This window comes from Crinia signifera, chromosome 7 (genome assembly GCF_055691185.1).
Source record: "Crinia signifera chromosome 7, ASM5569118v1, whole genome shotgun sequence".
Lineage (NCBI taxonomy): Eukaryota > Metazoa > Chordata > Amphibia > Anura > Myobatrachidae > Crinia > Crinia signifera.
The window spans coordinates 65,777,798-65,796,315 of record NC_139223.1 but is presented as its reverse complement, the minus strand read 5'-3'; the positions used below and the strand labels follow the sequence as shown (position 1 = coordinate 65,796,315).

Genomic DNA, 18,518 nt, shown 5'->3' with positions numbered 1-18,518 from the left:
TGACCAGACTAAACAAGCTACATGAATGTCAACCAAAAGTGGAGCCTACCAATTAGTCTGCTCTTTAGCAGGTGATGGATAAAATAAAGTTCAAATGTTTTTTACAGCTGAAAACACCTCGTAGGCTGAGCCCAAGCTGCCTCAAGCAGGTCTTTCAGTTGTGCAGAGTCTGAAAACTCAATGGTAGCAATGGAGACAGGAGCCCTGGGTCCTCTTCGCTGTAAAGCTGAGGCAGCAATGTGTTATGGGCAATGTGCTGCCCAGCATCTTTAGTGAGAAGAAAGAGAATGAGAAACCGGATGCAGGCAGTTAACACAGTTACGCTGAGGGGTGGGGCCATCATGAAAAGCCTTGGTGGCCTAGTGGACAAAGAGGGATACTACAGAGATCCAGAGATGCCTTTAGTGCTTAAGTAGGACCCCAACAAAAAATAAACTAAAACTGGCTTGTCTGAGGCTGGGGTAGTATAGCGGTGAGAATACCCAGGGCTGCTGGGAATTAGTCCTGGGACAATAACATCTCCAAGCTATACCCAAGGACAGTGCACCTAATATATATGTGTCATTCATCTAGTTGCAACTGTCTCACGCTAAACTCGTCCCATGATCCTCACCTATGGCATTAAGGCAAATCAGCAAAACGCCTGTTTTAAACAAGCCGAGCATAATGCTTAAAGAGGACAGTTACCTTCAACAAGAATAACCCTTTTTTATCCGACAAATGGTTCATCCAGGGTAAGTTTGAGTTTTTATTACATAAACGCATTTAAACTAAACCGTAAACTGCATTTTGAGGTGTTATTCTTATTTAATACAAAACCACAAGGTTGGAAAGTTGGGGTCCTGTAGAAATAAATAAAGAAATTGACTTTACCTTTTCACTATCCAGATAATGCTTAAGAAGAGGTAGACAAATGTGACCATAATATAGGCTAGTGGGAGGCTGTAGTGGAAGATGTAAATAGTAACTGAGTCTATGGTATAATAACCATAGAACAGGTAAGTCAGCTCAAGGAAACCCTGAAATAGAAAAGAAATATTAGCTTATGTGTCATCTAGTATATTATATGTAAGGTAAAAGAAAATACATTACAATACATAAACACATAATACAGTATATACTGTGTATATTCAGTAGACACTTTATTATATACACCATTCTGGTACTGGGAAGGCCCACTTTGCAGGTAGAACAGCCCAAATGGATTAAGCAAGGTAATGGAATCATTCTATAGAGATTCGGTACTTGTGTATTATAGCGGCGCCCATCGCATCGCATACCATAAGGCATGCGATGGTATGCGATGCGACGCAATATCGCGCGATATTGTACAATGTCATACAATTTTAAAATTGTATGACATTGTGTATGGCATACAATGCGATGCGATTAAAAATTGTACAAGCACCCTAATGGGTGCTTACAATGTGAAATGCACCCCCACACTATAAACGTGAACCCGAAGTGTGGCGAGCGCAGCGAGCCCGCGAGGGGCGGCGGTACGCGTCCTCCGACCTTTTCATACCCCCACTATCCACGTCGGCGTGGAGTGGAGAATAGAAAGTGTGGCGAGCGCAGCGAGCCCGAAGCGTGGCAAGCGCAGCGAGCCCCGCGAGGGGACGCGGATACCTTTACAGGTATCCGCGTGCGCTCGCCACGCTTCGGGCTCGGTGGCTCGCTGCGCTCGCCACACTTTCTGTTCTCAACTTCGCGCCGACGTGGATAGTGGGGGTATGAAAAGGTCGGAGGACGCGTACCGCCGCCGCTCGCTACGCTTCGGGTTCACGTTTATGGCATGGGGGTGCCATGGCATGGGGGTGCATTTAACCTTGTAAGCACCCATTTGGATGCTTAAAAGCACCCTTTAGGGTGCTTATACAATGTTTCATCGCATAGGGGGCAAAAATCGCGTTGCATCGCATGCCATCGGGTGCATGGCATGCAATGCGATAAAAACATTGCGCGATGAACATCGGGGGCGCCGCTATAATACACAAGTACCGAGATTCTAGTCCAGTGGTTCCCAAACTCGGTCCTCAAGTAACAAAAACAGTTACAGTTTTCACAGTCACCCAGCAGGTGCCCTGAGTATGGCCAACAGATGACCTGGAAATTGTGGGGATACTTGAGGACCAGAGTTGGGAACCACTGTGACCTAGTCCATGGCGACATGATAGCTTATGCAGAATCTACATGTGTTCGTTTTTTGCACAAAGGTCAAGGGAAGCCCTAGTCAATACTACAAAAGGTGTACCTAATTAGTTATATACTTCAACAAACTCTGCAGCATTCCGAGAGCAAAGACACTGTCCCGGCCAACAGGTTCTCAGAAGTGGCTAAAACAGAGCTAAAATGTATTTGGAAAACACTGGAGTACTCCCTGTGAATGGACTACGCAAAGAAAAATAAAAAATAAAGAAAAAAAAATATAGGTACTTGTGTATTATCACGGTGCCCATCGCATTGCATACCATAAGGCATGCGATGCAATATCGCGCGATGTTCTACAATGTCATATAATTTTAAAATTGTATGGCATTGTATATGGCATACAATGCGATTATAAGTTGTATAAGCACGCTCATGGGTGCTTACAATGTTAAATGCACGCCCACGCCACCCCCCATTATAAACGTGAACCCGAAGCGTGGCGAGCGCAGCGGTACGCGTCCTACGATCTTTTCATACCCCCACTATCCACATCGCCGTGGAGTTGATTTTATAAAGTGTGGCGAGCGCAGCGAGTGAAGCGAGCCCTGCGAGGGGACGCGTATACCTGTGAAGTTCTGCGCATCCGCTCGCCACGCATACATACATACACACACACACACACACACACATACATGGGGTGCAAACAGCACCCACACTTCCCAGGTTGGGGTGCAGTGGCCTGTGACCACACACTCTAGTAAATACAAATACAGGGGGCCCAGCACTCACTACAACAAACTGAGTCACTTTAACATTCAAATAATTAAATAAATAATGGGGTTTTAGTTCATGAATTGATCAATGCATTTAAGCTTGCAGCCCATCGCCAAGGGACCCCATTTCACTGCAAGTCCTACACTAACAACTGGTTTTCTTAGGAACCTCACCTTGTAGTGAACTAAAACCCCATTATTTATTTAATTGACTATTGAAATGTTACGGTGAGTTAGCTTGTTGTAGTGAGTGCTGGGCCCCATGTATGTATGTATGTACTGTATGTATGTGTATATATATATATATATATATATATATATATATATATATATATATATATATCACTATTTATTAGATGGATACACCTATAGAGGTTTTTTATTTATTAGTTTGTACAAGTCCTCCTGAAATGAACTAAATTAATAGCTTTTTACGCTTTGTATCATTCTGTGCTGCACAGTCATGCATTTATATCATCATTCATAATTATGTATTTATTTTACCGCAGCTTTGTAGTAGAAAATGGGAAAAACTTCCTTTTGCAAAAGCAATAACTAAATATACACGTGTACTTGGATCAATGCCCAAATCAGCAAGTTTCAGAACATATAAATACATAGGGGATTATAGCCCCTTCAATTGCAACCAAACCATGTACAATAGGTTGCAGATTCCCTTCAGCAAGAGTATTTCCTCTGTGTTCAATAAATTATTTTACTGCAAACTGTGTGCAGGAAACAATTTATTTGCAAAATGCATAGCACAAACCTGACAGAATACTGTATATCTTGTACAGCCTGGTGCTGTGCCGGGCCAGACCAATGAAGCCTTTAGTAGGCATATTAACATGCATTCCAATATATGAAACAGATTTTAACATATAGTGCATGGTTTTAACATATAGTGCATTTTAAAGTAGCTGTATATCAACTAGGTCGAACACTTTTGGTCTAAGGCGGTAGGTCGAAAAGCCACAGGACGACATTTCAATGGTTGACACAGGTTTTTCATGATTTTTTTTTTCAAACAAACTTGATACAAGTGAGCATAGAGTTAGATAATAGTGTGACAGAGGGAACGCGCACACTAATATGGTGTCCGTGTGGACATAGACACACAAAAACTGTGAAAAACGTGTTGACCTTTTCACAAACCACAAGTTACATGTCAATCTTTTTGCTCGTGTCAACCTTGTCCATGTCTAGACCTACTACCTGTCTACCAATAGTGGTGGCCCTATTTACTGTCGACCTGGACACGGTCTACCTAATAACCCACATCCGAGTGACACACCGGTTACAGTTAGCAGTGCTCGCCACAATATTTTTCAGGATTCCAGAATACCTTTCATAAGAAACATACCGTCCCAGAAAGCAGATCTATGATGTTATTGTGGAAATACACAAGTCCTTGGGAAGTTGGAGAGTATACAGTGCATTCAGATTCTGCAAATAAAAAGAACATTTATAACAATACACAGACAGTGGCTGAGCTTGCTGTAATGATGTACATTGTATGGAAGAACTGGTATCTTACCAAGACTGGACGGAATAATTTGGCTGCTATTTAAAACTCCTTGTTTAGAAATGGCGAGAGGCAGAATTGTAAAACAGAACATCAGAAGGAAAATAACAAAATTCAGCAGCACCAGGAATCTCAGAAAGGAGAAATAAGAGCCAATACCTGTCCCAAATTTACCTGAAAAAGAAAAACAACCGTTAGAAAAGAATATCAAGAAGAAAACAATAATTTGCTCCAATTTCAGTAGAACTTGACCAAAAATTGATCCACTATAGTAATATAAAAGCTTTACTTCTTTTTTTTCGGATTTGACTCTAAACAGAGAACAAGTAAAGGAACCACTGTGAGAACACTAGAAGGTGCACGGTATGCACCTAAATATTAAGCTGCATCTAGAATATACATTAGGGATAGAGCCAGGAGAACATTTAGGTTGCTTAGAAAAAATGTGGACATTTTAATGTAAAAAATAACCCACTGAGGTAGGTGGCTGACTGATAAGTGTATGGGGGTGGGGGTGGGTGGATGGGGCAGGGCTGGGGTATATATATATATGTGTGTGTCTGCTGGTGACCTTAGACGTTGCCAGCCTTTACACAAATATAATGCATGATGAAGGCATCAGAGCGGTGCGTGAGTGCGTCAGTGCCAGTCCATTATACATTGGCCCCCCTATTGAGTTTTTATTGTTGCTTTTGGAAATGGTTTTAAACAAAAATTATTTTTTGTTTGATAATGCGTTTTTTTTTACAGCAGCGCGGCACTGCGATGGGGTCAAACATGGCCCCATCGTATGCCAATTTATTTATGTTTCAGTACGAAAAGCGACATATTCTTTCAAACTCAATTTTTTCCAAATTTATCAAATGCTATGTGAGATACATAGATGATTTGTTTTTTGTTTGGACTGGCACTGAGGCCTCACTCATTGAATTTATTGCTGTGCTAAATTCTATCCCGGGTAAGATTACATAGAAACATAGAATTTGACGGCAGATAAGAACCATTTGGCCCATCTAGTCTGCCCCTTTTATTACCCTTCAGGTAAACTCAACCCTTTTTACTGCAAATAGATTTTTATTGATTTTAGGTATGGCTTAAACAGTACAGTTCAGTTATAAATTTGCCAAGTATGGGACAGTGTAATAGCGTAATAAAGTACGTATAAACTGGTGCGGAAACAATAGTACATATAAGGAGAAAGGGGGAGGTATAAGGGGAGAAAAGGGATGGAGGAGGGGGAGAGGGGAGGGGGTATTCCGGTACATTCAACAATATATGACTAACAAAGATAAAGCACATAGTTATATGTATATACATATACATGGAAAGATCGGCAGATACTTTCTAAGGGTAGAGGGTTGGCAAGGAAGAGAGTGCGGAGGAGGAGCGGTGAGGTTCAGGTCGCTGGGAGGAAGGGGGCGCTAGGGGTCTAGGAAGCCATTACATCTTTGTAGGTCTTGGTGTCCCTGAAAAACAGCCATCTGGACCACGTATTCCTAAACTGGGCATGTCTATCGTCAGCAGAGGATAGGATGTCCTCCATGTCCATGTAGAAGTCTATTTTCTTGAACCAGTCTTTTACTGTTGGAGGAGAGGAGGAGCGCCATCTCACCGGGATAACCGATTTAGCTGCGTTGTTCAGGTGACACAACAGAGAATTTTTATATCTTGAGAGTGGGGCTGGTGAAAGGTGAAACAGCCAAAATAGTTGATCGGAGGGGATTTGATCGCCTAGGATAATTCCTGAAAGCCTGATGATCTCCGTCCAGAAAGGCCGGATGAGAGGGCACTGCCACCATATATGCAATGGGTTCCCTGGGGCCCCCGCGCAGCGCCAGCAGATGTTGGGAACACCAGTACCCATTTTGGAGAGAGTGTCTGGACATCTGTACCAGCGGGACATGAGCTTGTACTGTGTCTCACGGACTCCAACATTGGTGAGCAAGCGTGAGCCAGGCAGAAAATCTTTTCCCAGTTGGATTCGCCTATGTCTTTTCCTAATTCGTTGTCCCATGTTGCCGTAAAGTGGGGGAGTCTGAGACTGGTGTCAGTCAAAATTAAATTGTATAGTGTAGAGATGGTGTGTTGGGGAGGGGTCGAATTGGCGCAGAGGAGTTCAAAGGGCGACGGGGGTGTGGTAAGTGCGGTGAGAGAGCCGAGCGAGTGGAGGTAATGACTAACCTGAAGCTATCGCCAGAATTCCACATCTGGCAAATTCCACTCAGCTTTAGCTTCGGCAAAAAAGACAGAAGGCGCCCCCCTCTCACCAGCTGTCCCACTCGGAAGAGTCCTTCGTCTAGCCAGCGGCTGAAGGCCTTTAGGTCGGTACCGGGGGGGAAACTGTTGAGGGCCAGGAAGGACTTAAACGGGGAGGCCTTTGAGGAAATAGAGGGGAGTTTCTTAAGAGATTTCCAGGCTTGCATAGTGGGCCCTATCGTGGGGTGGTCTGAGCCAGGCAGGGAGGGGAGCCATGGGGCAAGGTACACCGGGATGTGTAGTTCCTGCTGCTCAATCTGAACCCATTGCTTCAATGTATCTCTTCTGGACCATTCAAGGATCCTAGTTAGCATGGAGGCCTGATAATACCCTTGGATGTTTGGGAGTCTAAGGCCCCCTCTAGGTGTTGTTCTGTGCATGAGGTCCAGTCTCAAACGCGGTCGTTTACCTGCCCATACAAAGTCTCGTATAATGGCCTGTATATCTTTGAACCAATGTTGAGGGATCTTAATGGGGAGAGTCTGAAGGAGGTATAGGATCCTCGGGAGGAAATTCATTTTCAGGATGCCCAGTCTACCAAACCATGAGAAGGGCCGGGCCCTCCACGCACATAAGTCGTGCAGCAGTTTTGCAAGTAGGGGGGTGAAATTGGCTTCAAAAAGCCGGGAGGGGCTTCTGGTGATGACTACTCCTAGGTATTTTAATTGGGAGTCATGCCAGGTGAAAGGGAACGCTGCTTTGAGGCCGGAGATTATGTTAGGTGGCGTGGAAATATTTAGTGCGATTGACTTTGTGTAGTTGGAGAGAGTTCCAAAGAGGCGAAACTCCTCCATTAAGTTGGGGAGGGAGGTAATCGGAGAGGTGAGTGTTGCGAGTAGATCGTCAGCGAACAGGGCCAGTTTGTATTCTTGGCCGTGGAGGGTAAAGCAAATATCAGAGGAGAGAGGGGGCATCCCTGACTGGTGCCATTCCTAATATTAAAGGAGGGGGAGAGAGAGCCATTGACCCTAACCCTTGCCGATGGACTACAATAAAGGGAGAGAATGTGTTGGGAGAAGGTAGGACCAAGTCCCAAGTGTTGGAGGATGCCTGACATGAAGCTCCAGTCTACCCTGTCAAACGCTTTTTCAGCGTCAGTAGAGAGCAGGATCGCTGGAGCTCCCGTTTTGGAGATCTGGTGGACAAGGGCCAAAATTTTGAAGGTATTGTCACGAGCCTCACGTCCCGGGACAAACCCAACCTGGTAGCTGTGTATGATGCTAGGGAGGAGTAGTTTCATTCTATTTGCTAAGAGTTTGGCGAAGAGTTTTAAGTCTGAATTCAAGAGTGATATAGGGCGGTAACTGGGGCATAGGGACGGGTCTTTACCTTCTTAGGGAATCACTGTAATAATAGCTTCCAGGGATTGGGTTGAAAAGGGTGTTGAGTCTGAAACCGAGTTGAAGGCTTCCAGTAGCATGGGGGTCAGTCTATCTTTGAAGGCCTTATAGTAAACAATGGGGAAGCCATCAGGCCCTGGGCTCTTCCCAGCGGGAGTCGATTTTATGGCTTCTTCTAATTCGTGTAGTGTAAATGGTTTTTCTAGTTCCTCTATGCTGGCTGGGCTAAGCTTCGGGAACCCTACCCTAGTGAGATATTCTCCTACCGCGCGTTGCTTTTCCCCGGCCTCTAGGGAGGGGCCCGTGGGCGGGAGGTTGTAGAGCGAGGAGTAATAGGAGCAGAAGGCTTCTGCTATCTTATCAGTCTCGTGGAGAGTTTGGCCTCCTCCATCCCCAATAGAGGGTATGTAGGAGGTGGCCCTTTTTTCACGGAGAGCGCGAGCCAGCATTTTGCCAGGTTTGTTGCCCCATTTATAGTATTTGCTTCGGCATTTTCTGTAGGAGAATTTAATCTTATCCAGGAGGATCTTATTTAATTCTGACCGAGCAGCTAGGAGTTCAGAGTAGGTGTCTGGTGAAAGGGAAGTTTTATGGGAAGATTCGAGGCTTTGTATGTCCTTAAGAAGTTTCTCAATCTGGCCGATCCTCTGCTTCTTGAGGAAGGAGCTTAATTGAATGCACTTCCCCCTCAGGACACATTTATGCGCCTCCCATATTGAGAGTTTGGATACATCTGGGGTCGAGTTATGCTCAATGTAATCCTTAATGGCCTCGTCTAATTGAGATCTGCAGTATGCATCATTAAGCAAGGATTCATTTAAGCACCAGGGTCGTTGGCGGGTCGAAGCGGGGCTTAAGGAAAGGTCTAGAGAAATGGGGGCATGGTCAGACCAAGTCACTGGGCCAATATTAGCAGCAGAGGCAAACTGGAGGTGGTGATGATCTATCAGTATGCAGTCTATTCTAGAGTAGGATTGGTGGGGGGGGGGAAAGTGTGTGTAGTCTCTTCCCGCGGGGTGAAGGATACGCCAGATGTCGGACAGCTGATGAGCGTGGAGCAAGCGCCTAACCCTGCGTAGCGTTCGCTCGGGGCGGGAGGGCCCAGAGGAGGCATCTAGTCGGGGGTCCAAGGCCCAATTCAGATCCCCACCAATAACCAGAAGGCCGACCCGTAGGTTCGAAATCTTATCTAGCATTTTCTCTATGAAGTCCGGCTGGCCCTGGTTGGGGGCATAGATATTAGCTATGGTGATGTCGGAGTTAGCTATAGTGCAGGTAACAAGAAGGCATCTCCCCTCCTCCAACTCGTGTACCACAATATTGGTTACTGGCAGGTGCTTAGCAAATAGGATTGCTACTCCCTTAGACTTAGACTGGGTGAAGTTAGAGTAGTGGGCAGTGGGGAAGTAGTGATTGCTAAGTTTGGGTACTGTTTCTGACTTACAGAAATGGGTTTCCTGGACCAGAACTATGTCAGCCCTCTCGGCACGAAATGAGCGGAGGGCCTGGGACCTCTTTTCCGGGACGTTCAGCCCTCTGGCATTTATGGAGAGAATCTTAAGGGAAGTAGTCATGTGAGGGGACAAGGACCGAGATGAATAATGCTAGGATACCGGAATGGGAGGGAGAGGGGGGAGGGATGGGGAGAAGGACAGCTGTAGGAAGGAAAAGTGAGGCGTATGTAACCATAATAGGTAACTGATTGCAATACAACATAATTAAAGACAATTGAGAACAAAAATAGAATAGCCGCATCCGGACAAAAAAAAGGGAGCTACCAGAGCCCCTATGTCACGGAAAAAAAACGGTTGCGGCAGGGGGCACACTGGGGGGCAGTGCCTTCGTCCACCAGAGTGGGGGGGATATAACAAGCGAACAGTCGCATATAGCAATAAACAATGAACACGGTGCATATTAGTAGATAGCTAAACATAGAGTAACACATTTGAATATATGGAAAAAAGATATGCTCAGCCTCTAGACGCTGCTGAGTGCATCAGGAGGGTGAGAGATGAGTGTGGGCAAGAGGGGGGGTCGACGCAGTTCATGGGGGGTCTGAAGTAGAAGGAGGGCCTGCATCTCTGGGCTTTTTCTTGGAGGATTTGACCAGGTCCCAGCGGGGCCGTCTCGGGAGGCTTGGTGTGGGAATGGTGGGAAGGGAGAAAGCCTGCCAGTCCGGTAGTTGTATTGGGTCCAGGCCGAGCGTGGAGCAGAAGTTCGAGAGACCTGAGGGATCCTTGAGGGTGATGGGTTGGCCCCCCTGCGAAGCCTGGAGGGACAGCGGGAATCCCCAGCGGTACTTGATCTCTTTGTGGCGTAGAGCCTCAGTAAGTGGCTTCAGCATCCGTCGTTGTTGCAGGGTTCGCCAGGAAAGGTCTTGGTAGATTTGGATACTAGCTCCCTCAAATTCAATTGCTTCCAAGGCGCGTACTTTGCGGAGAATTTCCTCCTTTTGGGAGAAGTAGTGGACCCGGCAAATGACATCTCTCGGACGATCCGTTGCCGCTCCTCTCGGACCTAAGGCCCTATGGGCTCGGTCAAATTCGATTAAGTCATTTGGGTCCAGGATCTCCCCAAATATTTTATTGAGAGCGTTCATCAGGCCAGAGGAGGGGATGTCCTCTGGGAGTCCGCGGACCCGCAAGTTGTTAAAAAAGGCCTCGATTGTCCAAATCGTCTAATTTACTCTGGGTCGCCCTTAGGTCAGTGGATTGTTGGGATAATGATTCCCGTAGATGAAGGAGCTGGGCATGGACTTCGTCTCTATCTTCCTCTAGCGCAGAGACGCGTGTGCCTATGTGGTTCACGTCGGTCTGGACCAGCGCAATTTGGGATTGGAGGGATTCGTTTCAAGGGCCTGCATGTCTTGTTTAGAGGGCAGGGATTTAACATGAGATAGGATCTCTGATATTTCGCCTCTTAATTGTGTTATGGTGTCTTGGAAGGGCCCTGGTGGAGGGGTTGCGGCCATATTAGAAGAGGGGGAAGCGGCCTCGTCCAAGGGGACTTCTGGGGGGCCCTCGGAGCGGGGGGTTGATAGAAAGGAACGCAAGCTCTGTTGGTATGAGCTGGTACAAGGTTTTTGAGGGGTTTGGCTTTGGGATCCCTTCCCTCTCTTGCCCATTTAGGAGAGGTAGCTAGGAGATGGTTACATGTAGATGGAGCACTGTGTGTTGTGTTGTAGGGGACGAAGGTCACATTCCCCCGTCAGTGGGGCGGCATGGCAGGTGGTGTAGGTTCACATTTGTTAGCTCCGGGAGGCCACCGTAAGTGAGCGCTTACTGTTTGCACGTGTACGCTGGGTACCGTTTCTTCACTTCTTTTCCCCTTTTTATTGATTAATTGTGTGACGTTTGGTTAGTCTTTACACCTTCTTTTAGTTTTATTTTCCCTCTCTGTGACAGGGGCTTCTCAGTAGGAGTGCTAAAAGAGTTTGAGAGTAAGCCACCAGAGGGCGCCCTTGACCAGGGAATCCGTGTGATCCCGGATATCTTAATGCAGGAAAGTGGGTAGATTGTGGGCACCAGAAGGGGGTTTATCGCCTGCAATTAGGTGGGTTGCTGGGAGCAGGTGAGTGGCATAGGGGTCTTGCCCAGTCCTGCCCTGCAGGGGACAGTGGGCCACAGAGAGGGTGTAGGACTTAAGTACTCGGCAGGTGGCCGCCTGCACAGCTGGTGTAGCTTGGCTACCCTGGGTCCCTCTGCAGGCAGACCCTGTGCCCGAAGGAACTAGGTAGGGAGCGCATCCCCTCACAGCAGGGGGCAGAGGGCGCAGGGCGTAACGTGGGTGAGCTGGTGTGTTAAATCCCTGAAGCCTCAGGGCAGGCGCAGGGGAATGTCGTCCGCACTCCTCCGGCTCCCAGCGCGTCTAGTGTGGCGTCTGGACCGGCAGTGCGACCTGTGTCACCCGCGGCAAGGGGGGGGGGGGGGGAGGGTAGGGGTACCTTTCAGGAGCTTGAACGGCCGGCAGCTGGGTCCTCTTCGTGGCCGCGTCCCCGCAGCACCGGGTCCGTCAATAAATTTAGTCCCCGGTCTCAGACCTCTGATAGGCCGCAGTCCGCAGGAGCCTTGAAAAAGGCACCCCGACTCCGCAGCCCGGGGAGACCGGCGTCGGAGGGCACAGGAGAGAGAGAGGCACTACGTGAGTTGCTTTTCGGGAGGTAAGGTGCCTCCAGGAGCTTGTTTGGAGACAGAGCCACCGGAGCTCTGTGAATAAGCAGCTTCTGCCGATGGCCGCCAAGCCACGCCCTAACTCAACCCTTTTTATTCCTTATTTCTTTGTAAGGATATTCATATGCCTATCCCAAGCATGTTTAAATTGTTCTACTGTCTTAGCCTCTATCCACTACCCTTTCTGTGAAGTAATTCTTTCTAACATTTCCCCTGAACCTACCTCCCTCCAGTTTCAGTGCATGTCCTTGTGTTTTATTACTTGTTTTCCTTTGAAGAAAATTTCCCACCTGTACTATGTTAAAACCCTTGATATATTTGAAGATTTCTATCATGTCCCCCCTTTCCCTTCTCTGCTCCAAACTATACATGTTAAGATCTTTTAGTCTATCCAGGTAAGTTTTGTGATGTAGGCCATGAACCATTTTAGTTGCCCTTCTTTGTACACTCTCCAATGTATTTATATCCTTCTGAAGATATGGTCTCCAGAACTGGACACAGTATTCCAGATGAGGTCGTACCAATGACCTATAAAGTGACATTATTACGTCTTTTTTTCTGCTACGGATTCCTCTCCCTATGCAACCAAGCATCTGACTAGCCTTCCTCATTGCTTTGTTACATTGCCTCCCTGCCTTGAAGTCACTTGAAATAGTGACTCCTAGAACTCTTTCCTCCTCAGTAGTTTCCATTATAGTACCCTTGATACTATATTGAGCCTTTGGGTTTTTGAGTCCCAAGTGCATAATTTTGCATTTTTTAGCATTAAACTGTAGTTGCCATTCTCTTGACCAATTCTCAAGTTTACTTAGATCATCAGTCATTTGATTTACCCCTCCTGGTGTGTCTACTCTGTTGCATATCTTTGTATCATCTGCAAAAAGGCATACTTTCCCTTCAATACCATTTGCAATGTCACTAACAAAGATATTAAAGAGCACTGGTCCAAGTAGAGATCCCTGTGGTACTCCACTGGTAACATGTCCCTCCATAGATTAGGTTTACATCTACTATTAGTGACAGGCTTCACTTTCTGGACGTGCTTATCACAATTTCCAATGGCAAATTTGAGACTTCATTATATAAAAAACCCACCGACAAAAATACGCTTCTGTTGGCAACCAGCTTTCACCCACAGCCACTTAAGCGTGGGTTGCCATACTCGCAACTCGAGAGCAGTGCGCATAACATCGAATCCCGCTAAACTCGATGATATTCTTGATGACATGTGTCAGCAATTTCTTACACGCCAATATGACCGTAAGGAGGTCGAAGAGGCCAGAGCTAAATGTAAGAGCCTACAGAGGAGTGATCTTTTGTTCCCTAAGCCCAGGGAGGAGAAGGAGCAGAGGCTGCACTTTGCAACAACATATTCGGTGGCCTCTAGAGTGATCAAAGACTCCATCCTGAAACATTGGCACATTTTGCGAACAGACCCTGTAATGGGGAGTGTGTGCCAAAGTCCTCCACTGTTCTGCTTTAAACGCAGCCAAAACTTGAAACAGCAACTATCCTACTCGGACATCAGTCCTAAAGTAGACCAGACAAAAAACTGGCTTTCTAGGGCTGCTGGCTCACATAAATGCTCTGGTTGTGTGAACTGTCGACATATTATCCACACACACTCCTTTACACATCCAGATACAGGCAAGAGATACATGCTAAAACATTCTATGGACTGTGAGACAAAGTTTGTTGTCTATATTATCAGGTGCCTATGCAACAAATTGTACGTGGGCAAGACCATGCGCATGTTAAAAGAGGATTGGCGCCCACAGGTCCTCTATAAATAAGGCATACTTGAAGATTGAGGCCAGTACGCCCCCAGTGGCGAGACATTTTGTCAATAATGGACATTCTATTAAGGATTTTGCCTTTATGCCACTGGAACATGTACCCCCTTTGAGGAGAGGGGAAGATAGGCACGGACTGCTCATGAAAAAAGAATGCTATTGGATACATGAGCTAAATTGTATGCGCCCGTTTAAATGAAGAATTCTTATTTTCACTGTTTATTACTGTTTATTAGGTGAATTAGTTATCTGTATATTTATCCATGATGTGCACCGCTCTAGATGCCTATGTGACTATGTCAGCGCGATGGCTGTATCTTTATAGCGATCGTGCTGACATATAGTATAAATCTGTATATTGATAATTAATTCCCATTTTTTTGCATGGATGTTCTCTTACAGCATATGAGCTGTTATCTCTTGAATGTTGTTCATTTTATGCACTGTTTGATCCGGTTATTTTTTGTGTTGTAATGCACATTATATTGTGTATCATGTTACCATGGTAACAACCTGTGTGCTCTCGGATGTTTCCGGGGACATAGGAACCCTAGTTAGGTCCCCCGTCGGCGCGCCCAGCATATTGGTTCCACAACGCCGTTGGTACTTCTGGTATCGGACGGCGCTGTGATCTGAATGCATGGTGGCAATGACAGGTTGGATCTACAGGGCGGCGTGTCCTCCGGCAATCAGGATTGCACACAGGTGAGTAAGGCATGTACAACTTATATATTCGTGCTCTAGCCAGCATAGTTTTGATGACCCCTCTTGAGAAAGGTGCTGTTTAGCACCGAAACGGCCGTCGAGGAGACCCGTAATGTATCTTGCATGTATCTGCTCTGATTGATGCGAGCTTGGGCTGAATAAATATGCCATTTTAAAGCATTATTCTGGATTCTATTTGACTGGTGCAGGTGTTTCCTGGAGTCCTGCTGGATTACAATAGGAATATATATATATAGGAATATATATATATATATATATATATATATATATAGGAATATATATATATATATATATATATATATATAGGAATATATATATATATATATATATATATATATAGGAATATATATATATATATATATATATATATATATAGGAATATATATATATATATATATATATATATATATATAGGAATATATATATATATATATATATATATATAGGAATATATATATATATATATATATGTATATATAGGAATATATATATATATATATATATAGGAATATATATATATATATAGGAATATATATATATATATATATAGGAATATATATATATATATATATAGGAATATATATATATATATATATAGGAATATATATATATATATATATAGGAATATATATATATATATATATATAGGAATATATATATATATATAGGAATATATATATATATATAGGAATATATATATATATATAGGAATATATAAATATATATATATAGGAATATATAAATATATATATATAGGAATATATAAATATATATATATAGGAATATATAAATATATATATATAGGAATATATAAATATATATATATAGGAATATATAAATATATATATATAAATATATATATATAAATATATATATATATATATATATATATATATATATATATATATATATATATATATATATATATATATATATATATATATATATATATATATATATATATATATATATATATATATATATATATATATATATATATATATAGCGGGTCCGGATCTCCGGGATCCAACAGATCCGAATATCGCGATCCGAGCCGGCTCGGGAGTTCACGCCTAAATTCCGGACCGAAAACGAGGCAAAACGTCATCATCGCGCTGTCTGATTCTCGCGGGATCTGGATTCTATATAAGACGCACGCGCGCCCCGCCACTTTACTCCAGCATAGAAGAGGGTGGTTGTGCTCTGTGCTATAATAATAATATATTATTTTGCTGCTGCTCACTCGATTAGGGTCTGCAGGGGCTGCTGTACACAAGTCCAGTGTACAGGGGCTGCAGTGGCCAGTGTACAAGGGGCTGTACAGGGGCTGTGTCCAGTGTGACAGGGCCTGTGTCCAGTGTGACAGGGCCTGTGTCCAGTGTGACAGGGCCTGTGTCCAGTGTGACAGGGCCTGTGTACAGGGGTTGTGTCCAGTGTACAGGAGCTGTGTCCCGGGGCGGTGTCCAGAGGCTGTGTCCATTGTCCAGGGGCGGTGTCCAGGGTAACGGGCTGTGTCCAGGGTGACGGGCTGTGTCCAGGGTGACGGGCTGTGTCCAGGGTGACGGGCTGTGTCCAGGGTGACGGGCTGTGTCCAGGGTGACGGGCTGTGTCCAGTGTCCAGGGGCAAGGTCCAGGGGCAGTGTCCAGTGTGACGGCTGTGTCCAGTGTACAGGAGCTGTGTCCAGGGGGGGGTGTCCAGAGGCTGTGTCCATTGTCCAGAGGCTGTGTCCAGGTTGACGGGCTGTGTCCATTGTCCAGGGGCTGTGTCCAATGTGCCGACTGTGTCCAGTGTAAAGGAGCTGTGTCCAGGGGCGGTGTCCAGAGGCTGTGCCCATTGTCCAGGGGCTGTGTCCATTGTCCAGGGGCTGTGTCCATTGTCCAGGGGCTGTGTCCATTGTCCAGGGGCTGTGTCCATTGTCCAGGGGCTGTGTCCATTGTCCAGGGGCTGTGTCCATTGTCCAGGGGCTGTGTCCATTGTCCAGGGGCTGTGTCCAGTGTACAGGAGCTGTGTCCAGAGTGACGGGCTGTGTCCAGGGGCTGTGTCCAGTGTGACAGGCTGTGTCCAGTGTAAAGTAAGAAAAATAAATAAAAGTAATAAATAAAATAAAAACACATTTTTGATGGAGGAGGAAATAGTGGGAGATCAGCAACCTGATAGAAGTGCTGAAGCTGCTACCACCAGTCATGACAAGGCCGATACCTCTTTGTATTTTTTGCTCTTTGGAGCATTTCTTTTTTTGGGATAGTTTATTTAACTGCCACCCTGTCTGCCCCTGCAGTGCCGCTCTGCTTCCAAGATGTGCCAGGTTGGAAGTGTAAGGTCCACATGTATGTGATGCCCACTGCTGTCGCTTAGCTTAGTCATCCAGCTACCTCAGTATACCCTTTTGGGCCAACTACAGTAAATGAAAACAATTTTGTAAGCTGTGAAGTGATCAAAATTTATTAGAAATGAGTGGAAACTAATGTTATTGATGCTAATAATACTTTAGGGGCAAAAACAGGCCCAAATTCTGTTATTTTAGCCATTTTTAGCATTTTTTCATAAAAATCCAGATCCAAAACCAAAACCCACAAGGGTGGTTTTGCCAAAACCAATCCAGATCCAAAACCCGAAAAAGTGGGGTATCTCAAATATATATATGAGAGGTAGGTGGCTGTGGTATAGGTGTGTGAGGTGCTGGGGCAGGACTGCGTATATATATGTATGAGAGGTAGGTAGCTGAGGGATAAGTGTATGAGGAGTGGAAGGATGAGGCAGGGCTGGGGTATATGTATTTGAGAGGGAGGTGTCTGGGGCAGGAGAAAATATGCATGAGAGCAAGGCGGTTGGGGTATAGGTGTGTGAGAGAAGTGGCTGGGGCAGGAATGGGTATATATGTGAGAGGCAGGTGGATGGGCAGGGCTGGATATATGTGTGAGAGGGAAGAGATTGGGGCAGGAGTATATATGAATGAGAGGTTACATAATAGCTGTACATCTTTTTTATTCTATCATATATTTGTTTATTATTATTTATTTACAGTTTCTTATACATCGCTGCATATTCCGTTGCGCTTTACAATTGGAAACAACAGTGATTAAACAAACTGGGTAGAAGAAATCCAACAGAGGTAGGAGGTCCCTGCTCGCAAGCTTACAATCTATAGGGATAATAGGAGGGATACATAAAGATAGAATTCCATAGCATGGCAGTCCCATCAGATCACAAGACAGTCCTGATAGGATTCAATTAGATATGACTGCTACTGGAGGTTATGTGCGTGTTCCTGGATATGATAGGCTTGCCTGAAGAGATGAGTTTCCAGGGAATGCTTGAAAGTATGGAGGTTAGAGGAGATTCTTAGGGGGATATTCAATCTCCGGCGAGCACCTCCCATCGGGGAGATGCCCGCCGGGCCCTATTCAATGCTGTCTTCCCCGACAGCATTGAGCAGGGTATCTCGGCAAAACGAGCCCGACATCACTAGCTGCCGAGAACAGCCGGGAAGTGACGAGCTGCCGGCTGCAGCTCGCCTCTTCCTGGCCGCAACTCGCGGCCACGCCCCCTTTTCGCTCCCCGGCAGGCGGGACATTGAATCCCGCCTGCGTGTTCTCGGTCGAGCTGACCGAGAACGGGACTGGGTCACGGCGGTCGAGCAAGCTCGACTGCCGTGACCCTGACATTGAATACCCCCCTTAATGTGCGTGGAAGGGCATTCCATATAGTCGGTGCTGCACGACAGAAATCCTGCAAGTGTAAGTGGGAGCGAGTAATGAGTGTGGATGAGAGACGCAGATCTTGT

General features: G+C 45.4%; 1 protein-coding gene across 2 annotated transcripts in view; it reads right to left on the bottom strand.

Moving 5' to 3' along the window:
* The window catches only part of TMC7 (transmembrane channel like 7), a 74,714-nt gene that overhangs the window by 18,857 nt on the left and 37,339 nt on the right, over window positions 1-18,518 (bottom strand). Inside the window, exons 4-6 of one of the 2 annotated variants that reach the window (XM_083153273.1) lie at window positions 4,462-4,623; window positions 4,288-4,370; window positions 874-1,019 (exon numbers count right to left, since the gene is read on the bottom strand). In XM_083153273.1, the coding sequence (XP_083009399.1) occupies window positions 874-1,019; window positions 4,288-4,370; window positions 4,462-4,623 (391 nt within the window). Of the gene's footprint in view, window positions 1-873; window positions 1,020-4,269; window positions 4,371-4,461; window positions 4,624-18,518 lie in introns of those variants that run through there. The other variant, XM_083153274.1, reaches the window with a different exon arrangement.